Source organism: Marmota marmota, unplaced genomic scaffold (assembly GCF_001458135.2).
Source record: "Marmota marmota marmota unplaced genomic scaffold, marMar, whole genome shotgun sequence".
In the NCBI taxonomy this organism is placed as follows: Eukaryota; Metazoa; Chordata; class Mammalia; order Rodentia; family Sciuridae; genus Marmota; species Marmota marmota.
In genome coordinates, this window is record NW_025999949.1 from 865,737 (window position 1) to 891,212 (window position 25,476).

A 25,476-nucleotide genomic window follows, 5' to 3' on the forward strand; every position below is an offset into this window, starting at 1 on the left:
GGGAGAAAGAAAGGAAGGAGAGGGAGGGAGGGAGGGAGGGGAAAGGAACTGAACTGAACAGAACAGACCTTTGGGAACTGGGGATGCAGCCCAGTGGCACAGCACTTTCCTAGCATGTGCAAGGTCCTGGTTTCAATCCCCATAGTCACCAATTTAAAAAAAAAAAAAAAAGAAAGAAAGAAAGAAAGAAAGAGGAACCTTTGAGAAGTCACTTTCTATAAGAAAAATGATTTGAATTATTTTGTCACCTAACAATAAGAAAGATTTTGCAAATATCAAATTTGTTAATGTGAAACACATTTATTAGTTGCATTCTCAGGCAATTTTTTTGGAAAAAGAAAGGTTCACAAATAAATATTGTAGGGGCTGGGGTTGTGGCTCAGCAGTAGAGTGTTTGCCTAGCATGTGCGAGGCCCTGGGTTCGATCCTCAGCAGCACATAAAAATAAATAAAATAAAGGCATTGTGTCCAACTGAAACTGAAAAATAAATATTTTAAAAATATACATATTGTAATTAATAAATTACTTCATTTTGCATTGAATTTTAAGGCAGATTTTAAAAACAAACAAAAAACCTCCTAACATTTTGGATACAAAGTCTATTAAAGCCAAGTTAATAAAACTTTTCATTTAGGTGCTCTTAGGTGTAACTAACATTACAGCATGTAATTTTTTCAAGGTGTTCAGGAATCCTGTATTTATATGTCTTCTAATGGAAAAACAAATCAATGAAGAAATGCTGAGCCAAGGAACATAAGGAAAAGCAATGAGAAATCAGTATAGAGATAAGAACTCATTTCTGAAAAGAGAATCTTATGGAAATTTTGATTTAAAACAGCTTTAAGAGAAAAAGAGACAGACAGGGCTGGGGCTACAGCTCAGTGGCAAAGCGCTTGCCTTGCATGTGGGAGGCACTGGGTTCGATCCTCAGCACCACATAAAAAATACACAAATAAAAAGCATGCTGTCCATCTACAACTACAAAAAAATATTTAAAAAAAAAAGAAAGAAAAGACAGATACAAAAAGGGAATAGGCAGAAGACAAAGAGAATTTATAGCAGAATGGGGTATGTATGTCTTATCACTCCATATTTCCTAGGGAGGTTTAATTTTTGGAAAAAAAGTTGTGAAACTCAGAGCATTTCTGGCCAATGTCAAAAGCTAAAAGGTATGAATAAAATATTCTTCCTTTACAAGCACTGACCTGTAATAGCTGTGTTGCAGTAGCTCTCTGTTCAGGATTCTTCACTAAGCACTTTTTAACAAAATCGGTAAAATCATCAGACCAGAGTTCGGGCTTCCTGAATGTTGGTGGTGGATTTGTGGGAATCATAAAAATAGCCTAGTACAAATGAAGCATCCAGAAGACATAATTAGAATCACAATAGTACAACCAGATAAACAAATCTCTTTATCTTTTATCAGACTTTCAATATCAAAAACAATTTTAGCTGTTCTAGGATTTCAGTAAGATTTCAATAAAGTAAGTAAGTCCATCTGCTACTAATGTAATCATTTCCCATTAATTTCCTCTGTTTGAACTGTATCTCATTGAGCGCATCATCTTTATTTTATTTATTATGTTTTTATCACTCTCCAAAGCTCTTTCATTTCAGACCCTTTTACCAAAGACATTCCTAGACACTATATATACATTCAAATTTGGTACTACATTCCAGATTTACTTCCCATTTCAATTTTATATAAATATCCCCACTCAAAAGGCTAGTAGTTGTTCAGTTTACATCTGCAATCCAAAATATTTAAGTATAAATGAAATTACTGCTGTGATTTGAAGTAATGTTTGATAAAGCCAAGATTTTATTTTTCTTGTTAAATGAGTCATGATCCCAAATGAAAATGTTTCCAAGGAAATATACTACTTTATTAGTAATGATTTAATACTAATAATTTAAAAGTAATGACAATAGATTCAGATAGTTCAAAATTCAAAAGCTATAAAAAGCCTCCATCCCATCCCTGTCTTCCCAGTTGTCCAGTCACCCTTTTGCAACCAAGAGAATTAATCCCTAATGTTCAATTAATCACTAATACTCTTAGGAAATCATTGAATGCAATGAATTAGTTTCTCTTCTTGGCATCTGAAATAGTTCCTAATAAAATACTATCACTAAAACATAATTTTCCTTGAAAAGATATAGAAACAATAAAGTGAAACAAATGTATCAAACATTCAATATATATTATCATCTGTATTTCCACATAATATAAAAATGACATGCAGCCAACACAGCTATGATAAAAATTTTACAAAGTGAATTAGCACATGTTATAATTTTTATAACTGTAGCTTGATGGATAAATTTATACAATTACATAATCAACACAATTGGTGAAAAAAATATTCTTTAGGCAATTTCAATCTAGATAAGCATGTGTAGCCTACAACTATGGGCCTCTCAAAGACAGATCCAGGGATGTAGTATCCCCAAATCTGTCTGTCTAGGCTTTAGAATTCTTTGACTTTCCAGAAGGTGTCTGTCTCTGGAGTCTTGCTTTTTCTACCTGGCTTTTGGTGGTCCTCTCTTTCATGTGCAAACTAATTTAATGTACATTAATCCATGCCCATTCTCCTTAATGCATTAAGAAGGTGGAAGTAGTAATACTATAAGTTACTATAACACCTAGAAACGATCAGCTTCAGAGGCCCACGCCTGTAATTCCAGCAGTTCGGGAGATTGAAGCAGGAAGATCACAAGTTCAAAGCTAGCCTTAGCAACTTAGTGAGGTCCTAAGCAACACAGTAGAACCCTGTCTTTTTTTTTTTTTGGCTTTGTTTTATTTATTTATTTATTTTTTATTGGTTGTTCAAAACATTGTGGATGTGTAACCGATGTGATTCTGCAATCTGTATTTGGGGTAAAATTGGGAGTTCATAACCAACTTGAATCTAATGTATGAAATATGATATGTCAAGAGCTTTGAGAACCCTGTCTTTAAATAAAATATTTGAAAAGGGCTCAGGATGTGGCTCAGTGGTTAAGCACCCCTGGGTTTGAAAGAAAAAGAAAAGAAACCAACATTTTTTACCATTAAAAGAAACTAATCAGGGGACATGGGGGCAGGAAAGATGGTGGAATGAGATGGACATCATTACCCTCGGTACATGTACAACTGCAATATGGTGCAACACTACATCATGTACAACCAGAGAAATGAAAAGTTGTGCTGTAATTGTGTACAATAATCAAAATGCATTCTGCTGTCATATATACCTAATTGAAATAAATTAATTAATATCCATGGCTATATTTAAAACTTCTGTTCACATATGGAAAAAAACACCAAAGCTATAAAGATAATATATTATAGGAATATCAATTTTAATGTATTCCTAACATAATATAAAGCTGTTCTATTCTCTACTAAATTTTTATTAGCTGACTAAAAACCACTTAAGTATTTCCATAGTAAAGGATATATAACATGTATTTAGTTCAATCCTTTCATTTTTACATTAAAAACATCTAAAGCCCAGAGAGGTTAATTAACTAAAAAACAAATTTTCAGACATACAAAAGGGCAGTCACTTAAAAGATTAAAAACATACTCCATTGCTTCTACTTCTGTGTCTCAAGTAGCAAGATGGTAAAGTACAAAGCAAAAATGGTTAATAAATCTTAACAAACACCTAATTAAAAGATAAGAGCTGATAAATGGTACTTATATTGGGTGATAAATGGTACTACTATTGTCAATATATAGACCTGCTGCGTCTTTCCTTTTATTTTCAAGCAGAGAAGAAAGCATAAGCAAATTTTGAGGTTTTAAAATAAGGCAATAACAAGAAAGATTACAACTTTCACCACAAATACAACTGATAGTTAATTCAAAACTGATAAAGTCAAAGATAATCTGATCAAATATAAATGAGGGAAAGACCATTCAGTGGGAAAAAAGACAGTCTTTTCAACAAATGATGTCAGGAAGACTGGATATGCAAAAAAAAAAAATCATTTGGACACTAATAACATTTACAAAAACTATCTCAAAATGATCAAAAACTTTAAGAGCTAAAACTATAAAAGTCTTAGTAGAATATACAGTGGTAAAAGCTCCATTGCATTGAATCTGGCAGTGATTTTAGGAATAAAATGACAAAGGCGAAGAAGGGAGAAGGAAGAAAGGGGAAAAGGGAGAAGGAGGGTGAGGAGAAGGAAGGGGACTGGAGAAAAAGAAAAATAAAAGAATGAAAAAAACAGTCAAATGCTGTCAAGAATATGTAGCAATGTCTACTATGTGTGGTGATTCAAAAAAATTAAACATAGAGTTATCATATAACCCAACAAGTCTACTTTGTTATATACACCCAAAAAATTAAAAGTAGAGAGTAGAATAAACATTTGTACACTCATGTTTATAGTAACATTATTCACAATAGCCAAATATTAACAATAAATCCATGTGTCCATTGACAGATATATGGATTTTTTAAAAATGTGGTCTATAAATAAGATGGAATATTACTCGGCCTTTAAAAGGAAGGAAATTTTGAGACATACTACAATACAGATGAATCTTGAAGACATTATGCTTTGTCAAATAAGGCAGTAGAAAAAGAACAACTATTTTATGATTCCTCTTATACTAAATGCATGAAGACAGAGTAGATTAATGGTTGCAAGGGACTAGGAAAAAGACAAAACAAGGAATCACAGTTCACTGGGCATGGAGTTTCTGCTGGTCAAAAGGAAAAAGCTCCAGAGACCAATGTGGTGGCTGTTATACAGTAACATGAACATACTTTATTCCATGAATTATATAACTTTATTCAAGGAATAGTGCAATAATAGAAGAAGTGATAAAAGATATAAAGGAGTCATCCCCATTAGAAGAAATATCATAAGAAAAAAGAATAGAATATGGCTGCTGAGAGGAGTAGAGAATAAGCCAATTTAAAAGACTAGGGAAAGATTTGGAGAGTATGAAGGATATGGAATTCCACACTAAAAACAGTTTGAACTGCAAGAAGGTACATAACTGAAAGGATTTAGGGTAAAAGGGTGTGAGGAGGTCCTATGTTTATTTTTACTTTAAATGAGAGTATGTTTATGATTCACAATGTAAATTTTTTTAAAATCTGGAAATAAACTAAATATGGAATATGAGTCAATTGGTGCTATATCTACAGGAATGAAAGAAGAGAAATGAGGCAGGAGACACTTCAAATAAGTACCAACAGTGCATGTCAACAATGTTCATTGGGAAAGGTGGAGAAAGGAAGAATGAAAGATTAATCCAGAATTCAAGAAATAAAAAAAATTAGAAACCTTAATTGGAAGGCACATAGATTTTTCAACAATTCACTATATCATTTTTTGTTTGTTTTTCTTTGTCTGAGATGGGGGTGTTACTACCTCATCAAGGCTGGTCGCAAACTAGAGATCCTCCCACTTCAGGCACCCAGGTAGCTGAAGTGCACTTGGCTGTATCATTCTTTTGCATGACCTCAGAATGTACAGCCATTTTATCACTGGATTCTAACTTGGAAAATGATCCAAAGGACTTTCCATAGGCGTAGCAGTAAAGATTCAATACTCAAATCTATTGCTTCTAGGGTAGAATTTAATCTCCTTAACTGTGTATGTGCCATCCTTCAAAAAGGGAAAATTCTTTTACAGATGAGAACATTCTCTTACATCTTGTACATGTTACAACTATGAAAATCCAGCAAAAGTAGTGTATCCAGTATTAAAAAAAAGTAAGCATCAAACAAGTATTTATAAAGCCATTTTCTATGTGTTCAGAAGATGTGCTCATTTAGAAGCAGCAAACCTAGAAACCACAAGTCAAATAACACACAGTGAATTAATTTTTAGATGCTCACATTCCTACAAGACAAAACCCTGCTGGAATAAATGACTGATTTAAACCAGGATGCTTATTCAGCCTTTTGCCTGGGCCCAGTCTAGCCGGCTCAAACCATCTACCTGATGGTTCCCTTTAAGTATCTGACTTTGTAAGCCTCGCTACTACAGATTTTAAAATAGCATAATTCATATCTTTGACCCTACAGATCTCAAAGTCAACTTACAGAGAAAAAAAATAACACATTATAAAACAAATAGCAATATAGTACCATTCCTTTAAATTTTATCTGTAAATAACTTAATTAATCTAAGACAGTTCCATAGATGTTAAAACCTGATAAGGCTTTGAGGTTGGACAAAATGGAGTTAACAGCAGCTGATGGAAAAGGCATGCTAATCCACCTGCTACTTCAAGTTAGAAAATAAAAATAAATTTGAACTCTCAGTGCTGCAAAACAGTTCAAAGGATCTACATAAATCTCTATACAGACTGACCTCAAACTGTAGGTAAATGATACTAGATTGTCTTGATAAATGTTGTTCAACTGCACTTTTGTTACAAATTGGTAGATAATGACTCAGTGATTTATGTCCTTGGAGCTAATGCTCTCCTTTGAACTTTGAGCCAATAAGTAGTGGTCTTATCTTAAGATAATCTTAACATATAAGGCTCACCTCAGCAGTAGCTATTAGAAACCCAAGGATAAAAAGCTTAACTCTAACTCTTATTTACCCAGTAGTATCATAAAGTGAACCTAAAATATCACATCCTACTCTCAAACAAGCAAGAAAACTGAGCATACAGTTCAAACAAATAAGTTTTATGATCTACTAGAATGTCTCCAGGAAAACCACTATACTTTTTATTTCCATTTGTAATGTTAGAAAATCAGTAACAAACTACATGATTTTCTCACAGACATTGCCACTTAATTAATTTAACATAATCATGTATCACAGAAGATCCAAAACCCCTGCGGTAGAAAGTGTCTAGCCTTAGACTAACAATTCATTCCCTTGCCACCAATCAGATCACACAGACACACATTACAGCCATAAAATTTATCTTATCTCTAACACCATTTTGATTGAAGAATGTTAGTACAATAAATTACATGATTATCCTGTGTTTGTTTCTATACAATGTGTTGCTTAACTACATATTGAACCTCTGATTAAGTTTTAAAAAGAACTTCCCTGATCAGAAGTAATTTTAAGAAGCCAAGAAACAGAGGGGCCTCTAATTATCTTCATGCTTGGAATTCCATGCCTTAGCCTCCAGGAGGACCCAGAAGATGTGGAAAGGGGTTCAACTGAGAAGTTACATTGCCTGAACTTTATAATCTCAGTGGAATGAGTCAACACTAATGTCTGAAGCTAAGGCAGCTGGATTTGGAGACGTACAGAAGCAGTGAGTATGCCAGAATAACAATATATGTCACTATTTAAGAACCTCAGGTATATGAGCCAAAGGTTATCTTCTGCAAATTAAGGGAAGAGGTACAGTTATATATAAATGAGAAAGCACTTTATAAACCTATAAAGACCTAAACAAAGTTGTTTCCTGACAGTAAACATAAAACATAGGTAGTAAGCTATTAAGTCAAATAAAAATTACTAATTTCTGAGAAGAGAATATAGTAAAAAATTTGGTTTTGGTTTTGTTGTTGTTGCTTTTGTTATTGTTGTTGTTTTGTTTTTGCTACTGGAAATTAAACCCAAGGCACTTTACCACTTTACCACATCCCAGTCCTTTTTAATTTTTATTTTGAGACAGGGTCTTACTAAGCTGCTTACAGCCTCATTAAGTTGCTGAGACTGGCCTCAAACTTGGATCCTCCTGCCTCAGTCTCCTGAGATGCTGAGATAACAGGTATGCACCACAGCAACTGGCTCAGTAACAATAATTTTTAAAAACCACTACAAATGAAAGAGCAAACAGTACAACGCAACGAGGGCAACACTGGGTCTCAGTGAGAAAAATAGGCTTGGGTTCTAAATCATCCCCTGTGGCTTCAGTTGGTTTTCATATAAATGAAGATGTTGCAGCAGATGTTTATCTGGTTCCGCTTCAGACATAAAGGGCTCTAGCAGTCTATCTAGCATTCTAGAAATAAAATTCTAGCTAGACAAATATTAAATTTCTACTTAGAAAAAAGATGGAGAGGGGGTGGGAATGTGATTCAGTGATAAAGTGCTTGCCTAGCATGCATGAGGTGCCCAGATTTGATCCCAATATGAAGAAGGGGATGAGAGGAAAGGATAAAGACCTTCTAGATATTAATATAAAATGCAATCCTCAATTTTTATCATCACTCCCTTAAATGCAAATATAAAATATACAGAAATTCTGAAAAGACAACAGTAAAAGTCTAAAGTGAACCTTGTTCCTAGAGTGCAGTTTCTACAGTAAGCACAGTTTTTTAAATATCAGGAGTAGGAATTCAGAACTCACTCCAGCTCTAGTTAAAGGAACTATTAATTTGGCCAATAAAGGCCAATCTGGAAAGCAAATTAAGGGAAAAGGTACAGCTGGTGCCCTCACTACTTGTAGATAATAGTTATCATACTGAAAAGTACAGTTATAGAACATTTCCATTATTGCAGAACATTCTCCTGGGCAGTCCTGCCCTAGATCTAACTTCTTGGTTACAGGGAATAAAGGAAAAGCTAAAAGTTTTACATTAAGGCAAATCCAGATTATGGGAGATTCTACCAAAAAAAGGGTGTGTGTGTCTGATTTCTTCAAAAAGTCAATGTCACAAAGGGGAAAAAAAAAGTGTAAGCATGCTGAAGATGGAGGCGGTGTGACTGAATTAGACTTTAAAAGGCCAAACACAATGTTTGTCAACTGAAAAATTAGATGGTATTAGAAAAATCAATATTAATTTTCTTGGACATACATTCTTATTCTTCAAGGATACATGTAAAAGTAAATGTTCAAGGATGAAACATGAAATGCTTGAAAAAATTAAGACAGACCAACTAGATAGGAAAGGGAGAGAAAGGAAGAGATGCAAGGAAGAGAAAATGTAGTCACAAGGGTCCAGGAAAGTGGAAGAGGGAGGCACAGAAGATTCAGAGGGAAAAGTGACTATGGAAGAATGTTCTTCTTTAAAGTGTTCTTCAAATGCAGTTGCTCTGAAGATAAAAAGAGGAGGTATAAACTAAGGAATGTGGGCAGTGTTCAGAAGCTGGAAGGTTCAAGGAAACAAATTTTCACCTACTACAGACCCAAAAAGAAAGGCAGCCCCCTGCTTTCAATTTTAGCCCATTTAGAGATCCGTATTAGACTTCTAACCTATAGAACTATAAAATATACTTGTGTTGTATAAATCATTAAGTTTGTTGTAATTTGTTAAAGCAGAAATAAGAAACATATAATATGCATAGATGAAAGGGAAGAGAGGAGATTAAGTCAGAGAGAAGGAAGAAGTTGTCATGATCCAGATATGGACAGGACAAGGCCAGTATAGTAGAGCTACAGTGCCATCGAGATTTGTTCTCCATGTTTCAGGTTACTTCATGGCCTGAGGTGGCTATTCCAACACTATCTACCACATCCTTACTCCAGATATCAAGGAAGAGAGTGAAGGAATAGCAATATAGGGTATCAACTCCCTTTATCCATCTTCTTTAAAGGTCCAACCCAACACTTCTTTTGAAGTGTTCTAAACATCTTGGAAGCTCTATTCCAACAACCTTGAAAAACCTCAGGAATTTCCTTGGAGTGTATTTCTTATGTTAATAAGATGAATCATGGTAAGGCCCAGGATAGCTTCAGGATGATGGTCGGGCCTGGGAAAGAACAATTATATGATTAATGGATTAGGACTTTTCAGTTCTCTGACCTCTGGGAAGGGAATGTTGAAGACCAGTCCAAACACATGGCCAAAGATTTACTTACTCAGTTATACCTACTTAATGAAATCCCAGTAAAACCTCTGTCCACTGAGGCTTGGTGGAGCCTCTTGATTGGCAAGCATATTCAGGTGTCAGGAGAGACATTTCCTGATTCCACAAGAAAACACAGAAGCTCTGTTTCTTCCCAGAAACTGTTGTATGTGTCTCTTCATTTGATCCTCCTGATTGCTATCCTTTGTAGATCTATCTGGTACGCATCAAAATGTTTCAAAATCAAAACAACTAATAAATAATATGATTACAAAATGGAAATCCTGACAAAAGATTCATGAAATGCTACTTATAAGAACTAAACCATGAGATTAGGAAAATAAATTAGTATTTGTCATTAAAAGTTTTTAATATCATTTGGTAAAAGTGATTTTTAGGACAAGTTCAAGACATGAAATATTCTATTCAATGATCAGAATACTACATGCAACATTGGTAATGCCTGGTTTCATTTTACCAATATGTAATAATAATTAAAATCAATCCAAAGTAAATCAACAGCATCCATACATACTATTAGGCTTACTGTTACTATTTGAGGGGCCCAGTGCAAGACAGACCTGAGTTCTACAGCTTAACTACCTTCTATTCCCACCTGACTGAAAACACCCTAGCACACATGTCAATGCTCCCAAAACCAAATGCCAGCTTTTTAAAAAAGCTACCTTTGTCTACAACTAGCCTATTGCAGTCTGCCGTCATATAGACAATCCCAAGGAAAATCCCTAAGTGCCATTTAGACAGGGAATTCTGGGATCTTGGGTATGCAGAGCATGATCTAGGAGGGAAAGCTACAGTCTCCGGCAGAGGGATGTAGCATGGCCTGAGAAAGTCAATGTCAAGAACTTATGGAGCATATCCTCTAAGCAAAAGCTTCAGACCACTAGATCTAGTAACTATAATTGACACTCTGTCCTCAAAATGGTCATTTGGCATTAAATTACCCTATGACTATAGTTTTAAAAAACAATTCATAAGCACCAAAGTGCAAAGACTGGATTATAGAATCAATTATATTTTATCAAATAATCAAAACAGCAAAGCATGAAAAGGTAATACCAATTATAAACAACACATCGCTCAATCTTCATCATATAAAAATTGCAAAACATTAAGTGGATGTTAACACTAAGATGTATAAATCCAAACTGATGCAAAAACTTGTTAAAGTTGGCGGGGGGCAACAAGGGTCAACACAGAGCTCAACAAACTGAATTACAAATAAGCAAGAAACTAATCCTAAGACAACAGGAGTGTCACTCAATAAATGTGACTCTAGTTTAAGCAAGTACAATGCCCAGTAAAAATCAAATTTAACAAAAACACTATTGATATAAAGAAGTCAGTGTAAATTAAGATTAAGAAAAAACTGAGGAAAAATTAAAAATGGAGGCCTAATTCTGTGTACCTCCATGACCTGGGATTCAAGTAGTGAGAATATTGTTTCTCTGGAAATTATCAGAGAACCCCCAAAAACTGCTCCCGTGCATGGCCACCTTGCCCGGGCAGGTCTCCAGGCCTCAGTGTCAGTGCAGACTCCGGGCCACTTGACCATACAGGACCACTGGCAGCCATGCTCAAGCACGACCACTGGCATCCCCACAGGAATTCCAGCTGTGCTCCCACGCAGGACACCCGGCTGCTGCCCACACACAGGACCATCGACCACCACTCCCACGAGGACCCCCATCTACCAATGTGGGGCTCCCTGGGTCACCTCCATTTGGGAACACTGCAACCACTGCCATAGTCCCCTATATGCTGTAGCCTGCACCTGTGGACACTGCACACCACACGAAACAGTGCTGCATCTCTGAACACACTGCCCAACAACACCACCCAGCCCACCGACCAGACACCCCATCATTGCTGAAAGCAGCCGCCTCCATTTTGGGACACATTTGTGGCCAACTTTAGTTGGGGCAACTCCCAGCTAGGAACATCTTCTGGGGCCTAGAAGCAATATCAAGGTACCCATAGTTCCCTAACTTCCCCTTCTCGCCCACAGCCACTAACCAGGCACAGTTCTTGTGGATACGCCACCCAACCATAGCTCGCAATACCTGATTCTGAACTGCCCCATACAAAACAGCTCTCCAGGGCAAGCATGCAACCCCTAGAGTACAGCGCACATGACCTCCAGAAAGAGAGGTACCTGATTGGGAAGACGAAAGAGAGGGGGTGAGATACAGTTTGGAAACTAAATTAGAGACCAGGAATTGTGATGTCTACAGACAATATAAGGGGATAACATCAGGTGCCCCCATCACAAGAGTTGGCCCCAAAGGAGATCCTTGGGGTGCAGTCTCCCATCGGGGACCAGCAAGTGCTATACCTCTCCTCCAGGATCTCTACCTACAAGGCCAACCTTCCCACCTAATAACCTTCACCATCCTGTGAGTGGAGATACCAGCAAACAAACAACACCATTTATTGGATGAGAAGGGAAGCAGGAAAGATACTGATCTCCAACAAAAGTAATCCTTGTATCTTCCTTTGAGATTTTGTTTTTTTCTCTTTCCTCTCTCTCTCTCTTCTCCTGCCCTCACATCCCCAACATTTGTGAAACCGTGTACTTTTCAAGAATTAGACTTCTTAGGACTGGGATGGCTGAATAGTATATTACAGTTCTACTGAATACTCTTCATCCCCTATTTTTACATTTTTTTTCTTTTTCTTAATATTTGTTTGTTTTCTGTACTCTCTTTATTGTCTTCCCACTTAGTTGTCACCCCCAAATCACTTTCTCTTTCTTCTTCTATTAACCAACTTCTTTAGATTCTGCCTACACACTTCCTAAGATCTAATAACTAAGTATCCTCACCTCCTACCCCCTCAACATCTCATTCTACACCTCAGCCCGGGTTCTTTTGTCCACCATCAGAAACTATACACCCTTTAGCAAACCTACTGTTTATATTGTAGATAATAATTGAACCTGCCATTTCTATATATTATGACAAAACCATAAACATCTTAATATTAGCAGCTATTTGGTTTAGACTGTATGTTGTTTGTATTGGGATCTGTTAATATTGTTCTCCCCCTTAAAGAAGAGGTACTGGAACCCTGCAGGGACACTATAAGCCTATACCATAAACATTGTAACGCCTTGGATCCTCAGTGCTAGAAGGGCAGACAAAAGAACAACATGAAAAAACAAGGGAAGAAAGTGCCCCAAACAAACCAAGATAAACTATATTTTTAGAACCCATGCCCAACACAATAGAAGAAATGACAGAGAAGGAGTTCAGGATGAACATAATTAAAATGTTCTGTGAATTAAAGGATGATATAAAAGCAAATACAGGCAACAAAAGATCATTTTGATAAAGAGCTACATAAACAAATACAGGGAGGCAAAAAATCACTTCAATAAAGAGAGGTTCTAAAAAAAAATAAAACAACAAATCCTTGAAACGAAAGAAACAATAAACCAAATTAAAAACTCAATCGAAAGCACCACTAACACATTAGATCACTTGGAAGGCAGGACCTAAGACAAAGAAGACAAAATATATAATCTTGAAAAGAATGTTGACCACACAGTGAAGAAGGTAAGACACCATGAGCAGAACACTCAAGAATATGGGATAACATTAAAAAGACCAAATTTAAGAATTATTGGAATACAGAAAGGCACAGAGTTACAAACCAAAGGAATGAACAATCTATTCAATTAAATAATATCAGAAGATTTTCCAAACATGAAGAATGAATTGAAAATTCAAATATAAGAGGCTTACAGGACACCAAATGTACAAAATCACAACAGATCCACACCAAGGCACCTTATAATGAAAATCCCTAGCATACAGAATAAGGAGATAATTTTAAAAGCCACAACAGAAAGGAATTAGATTACATATAGGGGGAAACAAGATATCTGCAGATTTTTCAACCCATACCCTGGAAAGCTAGAAGATCCTGGAACAATATATACTAAGCGCTGAAAGAAACTGGATGCCAATCAAGAATCTTATATCCAGCAAAATTAAGCTTTAGATTTGATGATGAGATAAAAAATTTCTGTAATAAACAAAAGAATTTACAACTAAAAAGCCTATACTACAGAACAGCCTTGGCAAAATATTCCATGAGGAGGAAATAAAAAACAACAATGAAAATCAGCAAACAGAGGTATCACACTAAAGGAAAAACCAATCAAAGGAGAAACCAAGTCAAGTTAAATATAAAAAATAAACAAAATGACCAGGAATACAAATCATGTCTCAATAATAACCCTGAAGGTTAATTGCCTAAACACACCAATCAAAAGACATACAATGGCAGAATGGATTAAAATAAAAAGACTCAACAATATGCTGCCTTTAAGATACTCCTTATCTCATAGGAAAAGACATCCACAGACTGAAGGTGAAAGGTTGGGGAAAAAAATGTACCACTCACATGAACTGCAGAAACAAGCAGGGGTTTACATCCTCATATCAAATAAAGTAGACGCCAAGCCAAAGTTAATCAAAGGGAATAAAGAAGGATATTTCATACTGCTTAAGGGAACCATATATTAACAAGATATAATAATTATAGATATATATGCCCCAAACAATGGAGCATCTATGTTCATCAAACAAACTCTTCTCAAGTTCAAGAGTCAAACAGACCACAACACAATAATTCTGGGTGACTTTAACACACCTCTTTCACCAATGGATAGATCTTCCAAACAAAAGCTAAACAAAGAAACTATAGAACTTAATAATACAATCAATAATTTAGACTTAACAGACATACGTAGAATATTTCATCCATCAAGAAGTGAATATACTTTCTTCTCAGCAGCACATGGATCCTTCTCTAAAATAAAACATATGTCACTTTTTTAAATCCATTCATCTACTGGAAGGCATCTAGGATGGTTCCACTGTTATGGAATATTACTCAGCAATAAAAGAGAATAAAATCATGGCATTTGCAGGTAAATAGGGTTGGAGAAGATAATGCTAAGTGAAGTTAGCCAATCCCAAAAAAACAAATGCCAAATGTTTTTTCTGATATAAAAAGACTTATTCATAGTGGGGTAGGGAGGGGGAACATAGGAGGAATAGATGAACTCTAGATAGGGGAGAAGGGTGGGAGGGGAAGGAAAGGGACACAGTGTTAGTAATGATGGTGAAATGAGAAGCATATCATCATCCAAAGTACAAGTATGAAGACACGTATTGGTGTGAATATACTTTATATACAACTAGAGTTATGAAAACTTGTGCTCTATATGTGTAGTATGAATGGTAATGCACTCTGCTGTCATTTATTTTTTAAAAAAATCAATAAAAAGTAAAATAAAATAGACCACATATTATGTCACAAAGCAACTCATAGCAATTACAAAAAAGTAGACACACTACCCTGCAATATATCAGAGCATAATGAAATAAAATTAGAAATCAATAAAAAATAGAAGCTACTCCAATACCTGGAGACTAAATAATATGCTACTGAATGAACAATGGGTTTCAAAAGACATCAAAAAGAGGAGATTAAAAAATTTTAGAGATAAATGAGAACACTGATACAACATATCAAAATCTCTAGGACACTATGAAGGCAGTGCTAAGAGAAAAATTCATTGCATGGAGTTCATTCCTTAAAAAAAGAAAAGGTCAACAAATAAATGATCGTACATTACATCTCAAAGCAGTAAAAAAAGAAGAACACATCAACACCAAAAGCAATAGAAGACATGCAATAATTAAAATCAGAGCTGAAATCAATGAAATTGAAACAAAAGAAACAATTGACAAAACAAAAAGTTGGTTCTTGAAAAAATAAATAAAATTGATACCCATGCTAATGAAGAGAAGAAGAGAGAAATCTCAAAATTACTAACATCATGATGAGAAAGAAAATATCACAATGGATACTACAAAATACAAAGATAATTAGAAATTATTTTCAAAATTTGTACTCCAATAAAATAGAAAATATAGAAGGCATTGACAAATTTTCTAAAGTCATATGATTTGCCCAAAGTGAATCAGGATGATATACACAAATTAAGCAGATCAATTTCAAGCAACAAAATAGAAGACACCATCAGAAGCCTACCAACCAAGAAAAGCCCAGAACCACATGGATACACAGCAGAGTTCTATAAGACCTTCAAAGAAGAACTAATACCAATATTCCTCAAATTATTTCATGAAATAGAAAAAGAGGGAACATTTCCAAACTTATTCTATGAGGCCAATACTGCCCCTGTTTCCAAAACCAGACAAAGACACATCAAAAAAGAAAACTTTAGACCAATATCTCTAATGAATATAGATGCAAAAATTCTCAATAAAATTCTGGCAAACTGAATACAAAAACGTATCAAAAAGTTAGTGCACCATGATCACATGAGGTTCATCCCAGAGATGCAAGGTTGGTTTAACATACGGAAATCAATAAATGTAATTCATCACATCAACAGACATAAAGAATCATATGATCATCTCAATAGATGCAGAAAAAGCATTCGACAAAGTACAACACCCTTTCATGTTCAAAACACTAGAAAACAGAAACATATCTTGACATCGTAAGATATCTATTCTAAGCCCTGGGCTAATATCATTCTAAATGGAGAAAAATTAAAAGCATTCCCTCTAAAACCTGGAACAAGACAGGGATACCCTCTTTCATCACTTCTGTTTAACATAGTTCTTGAAACTCTAGCCAGAGCAATTAAACAAAAGAAATTAAAAGGGTACAGATAGAAAAAGAAGAACTCAAACTATCACTATTTACCCACGAAATGATTCTATACCTAGAGGATCCATAAAATTCCACCAGAAAACTTCTATAACTAATAAATGAATTCAGCAAAGTAGAAGAATATAAAATCAATACCCATAAATAAAAGGCATATTTGTACACTATGTACAGAAATAACTTCTGTACATCAGTGAAAAATCCTCTGAGAGAGAAATGAGAAAAACCACCCCATTTACAATAGCCTTAAAAAATAAATAAATAAAATAAAATGCTTGGGAATCAACTTAATGAAAAAAGTGAAAGCCTCTACAATGAAAACTACAGAACACTAAAGAAAGAAAGATCTTAGAAGATGGAAAGATCTCCCTTGTTCTTGGATAGGCAGAATTAATATTGTCAAAGTGACGATACTACCAAAAGCACTATACAGATTTAGTGCAATTCCAATCAAAATCCCAATGACATTCCTCATAGATTTAGAAAAGGCATTCATGAAATTTATCTGGAAAAATAAGAAACCCAGAATAGCCAAATCAATCCTTAGCAAGAAGAGTGAAGCAGGTGGCATCATTATACCAGGTGTTCAACTATACTACAGAGCAATAGGAACAAAAACAGCATGGTACTGGCACCAAAATAGACTTGTACACCAATGGTACAGAATAGAGGACCAGAGACTAACCCACATAAATACACTTATCTCATATTAGACAAAGGTGTCAAAAACATACATTGGAGAAAAGATAGCTTCTTCAACAAACAGTGCTGGGAAAACTGGAAATCCACATTCAACAAAATAAAATTAAACCCGTATCTCTCACCATGCACAAAACTCAACTCAAAGTAGATCAAGGACCTAGGAATTAAACCAGAGACCTTGCGCCTAATAGAAGAAAAAACCGCCCCAAATCTTCATCATGTTAATTTAGGCCCTGAATTCCTTAATAAGACTCCTATAGCACAAGAAATAAAATCAAGAATCAATAAATGGAATGGATTCAAACTGAAAAGATTCTTCTCAGCAAAAGAAACAATCAGTGAGGTGAATAGAGAGCCTACAAATTGGGAGCAGATTTTTATCACATGCACATCAGATAGAGCACTAATCTCTAGGATATATAAAGAACTCAAAAATCTTGACACCAAAAAAACAAATAACCCAATCAATAAATGGGCAAAGGACCTGAACAGCCACTTCTCAGAAGATGATATAAAATCAATCAACAAATATATGAAAATATGTTCAACATCTCTAGCAATTAGAGAAATGCAAATCAAAACCACTCTAAGATTTCATCTCACTGCAGTCAGTATGACAGCTATTAAGAATACTAACAACAATACGTGTTAAGGAGGATGTGGGGGAAAGGCACACTCATACATTGCTGGTGGAATTGCAAAATGGTGCAGCCAAAATAGAAAGCAGTATGGAGATTCCTTGAAAAACTGGGAATGGAACCACCATTTGCCCAGCCTTCTCTCTCCTGGGTTTATACCCAAAGGACTTAAAAACAGCATACTACAGTGACACAGCCACATCAATGATTATAGCAGCACAATTCACAATTGCCAAATTGTGGAACCAATCTAGATGCCCTTCATTAGATGAATGGATAAAGAAAATGTGGTATATATATACACAATCCCCCAAAATTCAAATGCAAATTGCTTTTTCTGATATGTGGATACTGATCCATAATGGGGCATGGGGGTGGGGAGCATGGGAGGAATGGAGGAACTTTAGATAGGGCAAAGGGAAGGGAAGGGACTTAGGGACAGGAAAGATGGTGGAATGAGATGGATATCATTACCCTAAGTACATGTATGAAGACACAAATGGTATGACTTTACTTTGTGTACAACCAGAGTCATGAAACAATGTACTCTATATGTGTACTATGAATTGAAATGCATTCTGCTATTATGCATAACAAATTAAATAAATAATTTTTTTAAAAAAGAAAAAACCAAAATTATTTAACAACATGTAATAAACAGGCTGGGGCTTAGCTCAGTGGTAGAGCACTTACCTAGCACATGTGAGGCCCTAAGTTCAATCCTGAACACCACATAAAAATAAATAAATAGAATAAAGGTATTATGAAAAAAAATTATTAAATAAAATAAGAGCACAGTGGCACATAAATTACAGGCATAGTGGCACATGCTTTGTAATCTCAGCAGCTTGGGAGACTTAAGCAGGAGGAAAATTAGTTCAAAGCCAGCCTCAGCAATTTAACAAGGCTCTAAGCAACTCAATGAGACCCTGTCTCTGAATAAAATACAAAAAAAGGGCTGGAGATGTGGTTAGTGGTTAAGTGCCTCTGGGTTCAATCCTTGGTACCAAAAAAATGGGGGGGAGACTTGAATCATCAGGAAAATAGATACAATAGGAAAACAATAAGGCAAATACAACAGATTTAAAATTATTATGGTACTGGCTGATGTGACTGTAAGTTTATGAAGAAGAAATATTTAAGATAATTAATAATGGGAGAAGATAAGAGAACATTAAGGAAAGTTGGGTTTTTAACCATTCACCTGATTTGATTAAAGAGATATACTCATGAATTCTATAGATAAAATAAACTCAAAAATATGTTCAAAATAACCATACAGACAGCAGGAAAGAGAAAGCAGAAATGGAGCATTAAATGCAGGAGTTAAGCTCTAACATAATTATTACAATAAGAGTAAATGGCCTAAATGTGCCATTTACTATAAGAGCACATGAAAAACATGATTCATCTCTATATAGTCTATAAGAAACTCACTTTAAATATAATATAGGCATGTTGAAAGCAAAATGGTGGAAAACATGTAAATATTAATCAAGGAAAACAGAAGTAGCGATACTAGTATCAAGTAAAGTAAATTCTAAAAAAAAAAAGTACCGGAAATCAAAAGGCATGCTATCTAATGATAAGACATAATCCAACAAGAAGACAAGAAGATAAAGCAATCTTAAATGTGTTTAATTTAAAAACAAGCTATGAAATATGTGAAGCAAAACTGAAAATTGAAAGACACAGATAAACGCTCCATTATATTTAGAGACTTCAATACCCTCTTACAACAACTGATAAAACTAGACAGAAAGTCATCAAGGATATTGAAGAACTCAATATCATCAACTTATAGGCTCTAAATGCCATATATACAGCACTCCACTCAACAACAGAGTACACATTCTTTCAAGTAACCATATACCAAGAAAGACCATATCCTGGGACATAAAACATATATCAACAAATTAAAAAGAACTGACATTATAGTCTCCAGTAAAATGGAATCAAACTAGAAATTAGTAAAAGAGAGATCATAGGAAGATCAAACACTTGGAAACTGGGCCACACACTTTTCAATAATCACAGATCAAAAAGGAAGTCTCAAGGGGAATTTTAAAACACACTGAACTAAATAAAAATAAAAGTACATCATATCAAAATTTATAAGACACAGTTGAAGCAGGCTGAGAGCAAAAGCCTAAGTTAATAATCTATGCTCCTACCTCAAGAACCTAAAAAAAGAGCAAAATAAACACTAAGCAAGCAGAAGAAATAAAATACTAAAGAACAGCAACCAATGAAATTTAAAATGAAAATCAATACAGAGCTATTTTTAAGAGCAATAAAATCGACAAACCTCTACCTAAACCAACAATGAAGAAAAAAGTCAAAAAGGGTAGTAAAGTTTCTACACATAAAATGTGTTTTTCTTAAGTGATTATAAATGGCACTACATTAACATTGGTGTCCATATATTTGTTAAAGGATATAGAAATACTATTTACTTTTTTATGTTTATATTGCATCTTGTAACTTCTGAACTCATAAATTTCTACAAGTGTTTTTTGTAGGTTCTTTGGTATTTTCTACACAGAAAATCATACTGTTTCCAAGAAGAACAGTTTTATTTTTTCCTTCCTAATTTGTATGTATTTTACTTTTACTTCTTGTCTTTTTGCATTGGCAAGAACACCCAGTTCTGTGTTAAAATAAGAGTGGTGAGAGCAGACATTTTTCTTATTCCCAATATTAGGAAGAAAACATTTAGTCTTTCACCATTAATTATAAAGTCAGCTGAAACGTTTTGGCATCTAATCTTTATCAAATTGAAGTTCTTTATTACTATTATTCTGAGATTACTCAATACTATCAATGGGTGATGAATTCTGTCAAATGCCTTATTCTGTGTTATGTAATTTTTTTCTTTAGCCTGTTGATATGGTGGATTATACTGATTCACTGTGAATGTATGGTGCCCTCTCTACCCAACAACCCAGTTGTTTCTAGGTTATTGAGGTGAAAGCTTAGAGCTGTTTAAAACTATGACTCTAGACAATAATATATTTACATAGCCAGTCCCAGAATCAGTGGTAATTGCTCACATATGAAGCTCAACCTGGACAGGTGATACAATTGAGCACATTCAGAAAACAAACCTTCTTGTTAAAAATGAAATATTTCTGTGGCTAAGAAAAAAAAATGTCAACCCTAAAAATCTACATACAAAAACAGAATTTGTTGTTTAATCTTACCAATTCTATTAGTCACTACAATAAACCATACACTAAATACAATTAGTTACAGCTTTTAAATATATATACATACAAGGATATAATTTGTCATTCATTCAGGGAAATTTCTACAGCTATATTCTAATAGCTTCCCAAAGCTAATGATATAGCTCAACTGGAGTTGGTACAGCAAATAGAAACAAGTTCTGCCATGACAATTTATCATGGTATATCCACAGGTCCATAAAAAATCAAATTGTTGAGGACCAATCTTAAAGAGAAGTATATTACTATAGAAGTCTCTGTAACTTGGCAGAGCATTTCCTATAATGGCTGGCTACACTTAAAATACTTAACACATTTGTATGTATCTGAAGAAGATGGAAATCAATATGCTTGTATGTTCTAATGTATTAAATTGGCATTATAATAGTTTTAATACACTTTCAACATTAGGGTAGAAATATTCTATCAAAATCAGAAATGGAAACTGCTAGTTTTGGCTTTGTTGTAGCTGTAATTGTAGTTTAGCAGTCTGGTTAGAAGGAACCTGGTATAGTAGGAATAATCTCAAAACCTTTGAGATTATTTAACTTTGAATATGAACCCAGCTCTATCAGTAAAGTTGAATTCTGGGTTAGTATTTAGAGTTGTTATAATAATGATGATAATTAGTAGTAGTAGTATAAAGAGTGCCAATAGAAATAATAATGTTTACACCTTTTAAAGTAGTAAAGACAATAATAATATCTGTTAAGTGGCCTAATGTAAGGTCTACTACATAGCAGGTTCTTAATAAACAACAGGTACTATCATTATTACTATGAAAAGATTGGTCTAGAGTTGGTACATTGCCAGATGAGTACACCAAAAAGAGAATGAAAACAAGGGTATGAAAATGGTTTAAGAAATGGGCAAAGTCAAGGTAGACAGAAGAAAGAAACTGAATAGTTTTCAAGGAGGAAAAATAAATGATCTGAAGATAATGGCCAGCTGGATTTTAAGCCCAAGAAAGTGGCTTAGAAAGTAAGAAAGACTGGAAATGAGAACCCAACCTCCTGAGAAGACTGTTAAGACTCTAAGTCAGCAGTTACTTCTTAAGTGTATATAACAAAACAGGAAAAGAAACCCAGACTAAATGGTCTTGGCTTTGTTGCTAGCTAACTATATGTATAAGCAAGTTATTTGAAAGGTCTGAGTGTTACTGCAACTCAAGTTGTTACTGGCTCTGGTTTCTCCTTTATTCTATTTCCCCTGTCCCCATCCCTCTCAACACAACATACACATACCCACCCTCATACAGGTAAAGATCAAGAAAGGCAACAAAGAAGAGGAAAGATCTGAAAAATTGGCAGATTTTCTGACATTTGTCTTGCACACTCTTTAATGTCCCTTTTCTCTCTTCCAGGCCCATCTCTGCAAGTCCCCAAAACCCCAGGTCTCACTGCTGGCTACCCTTCCAGAAAAGACCCCAAGAGTTCCATCTTCCTTTCTCTTTTCTAACCTTTCTTCCTTTCTCTTACCCTCCAAACTTCCATTGCTAAGTATACTTCAGGTCAATAGCAGGAAAACAAACTGAGTAGGCAATGGATAAAGAATAACTCTATTACCTATGCTTCAACTTCACAAAGGTGTTTTGTTTATAAATTCCAAATGAATTTGTTTGGCAAAAGTTCAGGTAGAATGGAAGGGCATAATTGGAAACAAGGAAATTTGCTTATTTTTCAATTTTAAAGTTGTAAAAAAGAAAAAGGAATGTTTGTGGTAACTGAGAACAGAAAAGAAACCATGGAAAAGACATCCACAGCAATTCAGAAATTAATTTGTGGGCATTTTTTTAGGAGTACAGGCCTGAACAGGTTGCTAAAGTGGGAACATTATAAAAGTAAAAAGGTAGCATAAGAAAGCTGTTCACCCCACTATAATCCTAAAGACACTGGCTTGGTTCTATCGAGCAGTTCAAGATAATTCTATTAACCAGACTCCAAAGCCATAATTATTTCCTGTTAAAAGTGTTTCGAGAAAGAGAACCTTCAGCCTAAAAACTTAACCTGCTGATGACATTTTTATTTATGGGAGATGCTAGAGCAGAATATATCTTAAGAGATCAATATAAAGTACAGTGATTTCCTTTTTTCCTTTTTTTTTTTAAACTAAAACATTTTTACTATAGATAATGTCAAACACCATTTCTTACTTTCATTCTTCCAGATATCTGGGACAAAATTTTAGGCCCAAAATCCTTGACTTTCTCTCTCTTTCGCATGCAACATGTAAGCAACCAGGAAATATAAAATTATATCCAGAATCTGACCACTTCTTAACACCTTCACTACCTGGTCCAAGCCACTATCACCCCTTACCTGGATACTGAAAAAGTAACATCCTCACTGTTCATTGTTTCCATTCTTATACTGTTAATATCCCTCTTAACAAAGATCTTTTAAATTGCAAGTCAGACACTATGACTCCTCTGCTCAAAGCCTTCAAATGGTTTCCTGTCTCATTCAGAGTTAAAGCTAAAGGTGAAAACATGGTTTATGAAGGCTCTAAATGATCTGGTCCCTTACTATCCCTATGGTCTCATCTCTTACTTCTCTTGTCATCCAGGTCATTTAAACCTCCCTGCTGTTCCTTACACCCAACAAACTCCCATATCTGTTTACTCTGACTCAAAACATTCTTTCCCCAGAAATCTGCATGGCTCATTTATTTTCCTCCTTTACATCTCTACTAAGAGCCACTTAAACACACGTCATTCTGTAACCTCCTTCTCCTACTTCATTTTTCTTCACAACACTTATCAGCACCCGATATCTTATCTTTTTTTGTGTGTAATTTATTCTCTCTCTCTACTATAAAATAAGCACCTAAAAGGCTGGAATTTTGTTTCATTCATTGCTATATCCCAGTGTAAAACAGTGTCAAATCAGCCAATCAATAAAAATGGGATAGGGCTGGGGGATGTAGCTCAATGGCAGAGCACTTGCCTAACATGCACAAGGCCCTGCGTTTGATTCCCAGTACCAAAAAAATGAATAACTAAATAAACATAGGATGAATTAATATACCAAGAACTTAAGATGTTATGAGGGATTTACACTGGTACACCTTTAAAATATGTAAGTCTGGGAAAGATGAAGAACTGAAACGCTATTGGGAATACATAAAAATGTAAGCTAGCCTTCTTAAAAAGATGGAAGATTTGACAGTAAATTATTGACTACCAAAAGAATAAAGTATATGTGAGAAACTAGCAACCAAGTGAATTCACCTTAAGAAAATAATAGGTACCTACAAATAAACATGTGAAAAACGTTATAATAAAACTATATAATTAAGCACAGAGAGCAAGACTATCTGGCCAACATTTGCTATCATTGGCAAACATCCATATTAAATTCAGCTTCCCCCAATTCCAGATACAAATGGAATTGTAAATCTGGCAACTCACTGGAGGGAAAGACTGCATTACATTCCGGGTTCACATTAAAGTTACCTCATTCTTCTATACTTAGATCTGACCTGGAGGAAAATTTTTAACAGATTCTATTGGACAAGTGCCATACTACAGTATGTAAAGTTCAAAATTAGCATTTTAGATACTAACCTAAAGGATTTCTATTTTGTTTACCTAAAACTAGACTAAAATAAAATATGATAAATTGAGAGTATAAAATGGATTATTTAAAGAAACATTTTTCCAAGGAAAAAGCAAATTATAATACCAGTCCTTCCCTCCTTTTTCTTCTGATTTCATTCATTTAGTACCTCACCCTGGGCTGAACACATGGTAACACTCAAGCTGTTAACTGATGAGAGAGAGAATGCTCTTCTTTCCTTCCAGGTTTATCCCAATTAATATAATAAGTATGTCCACCTCACCCTTCATTGCAATTAAAAAATCCATATGAAAATTATGTTCTCCAAATTTGTGTATAAATATACTAATCATCTACTTAATATCAACTATGTCACAACACATTCCATTAGACACTAAAGACACATGATAAAAGTTGCACATGCTGCTGTCAATTTTTCAATTTTAAAAAATTTGGTAGAGAAGACATACAAACTCCAACAGAGTGTTGATGTTTGTGATCTTGGGGTGCATGGTGCTGAAGAGGGTTTCCAGGTTAGAATGTATAGAAGAGAGATGGGAAGAAATGAAGGCACAAATTAATACTAAGCAAAGGGTAGAGTTAAAAACATAAAAGTACCTACAAAGGATAGTATGGCTAAAGCGAAGGAGATTTCACACATCTAGAGAGGTAAGCACAGCCAAAGGCCTTGTATGACACCCTTAAGAACTTGACTCTCAACCTAAGGACAAATTTTTTAATTCCTTTTTAATGGGGAGGATGTGAAGTAAGGGATTTATATTTTCTCTTAGAATGACGAATCCAGCAGTATCACAAAGGTTACTTTGGAAAAGGGAATGAGACTGAATACAATATCATTTAGGAAAAATGGATGTACAAATCCAGAG

The 25,476-nt window shown here is 34.8% G+C and overlaps 1 protein-coding gene across 1 annotated transcript in view; it reads right to left on the reverse strand.

Moving 5' to 3' along the window:
• The window catches only part of Stk3 (serine/threonine kinase 3), a 266,131-nt gene that overhangs the window by 124,884 nt on the left and 115,771 nt on the right, over positions 1-25,476 (reverse strand). The window contains exon 7 of the mRNA XM_048801896.1: positions 1,207-1,344. Coding sequence (XP_048657853.1) covers positions 1,207-1,344 — 138 coding nt within the window. The remainder of the gene's footprint in view (positions 1-1,206; positions 1,345-25,476) is intronic.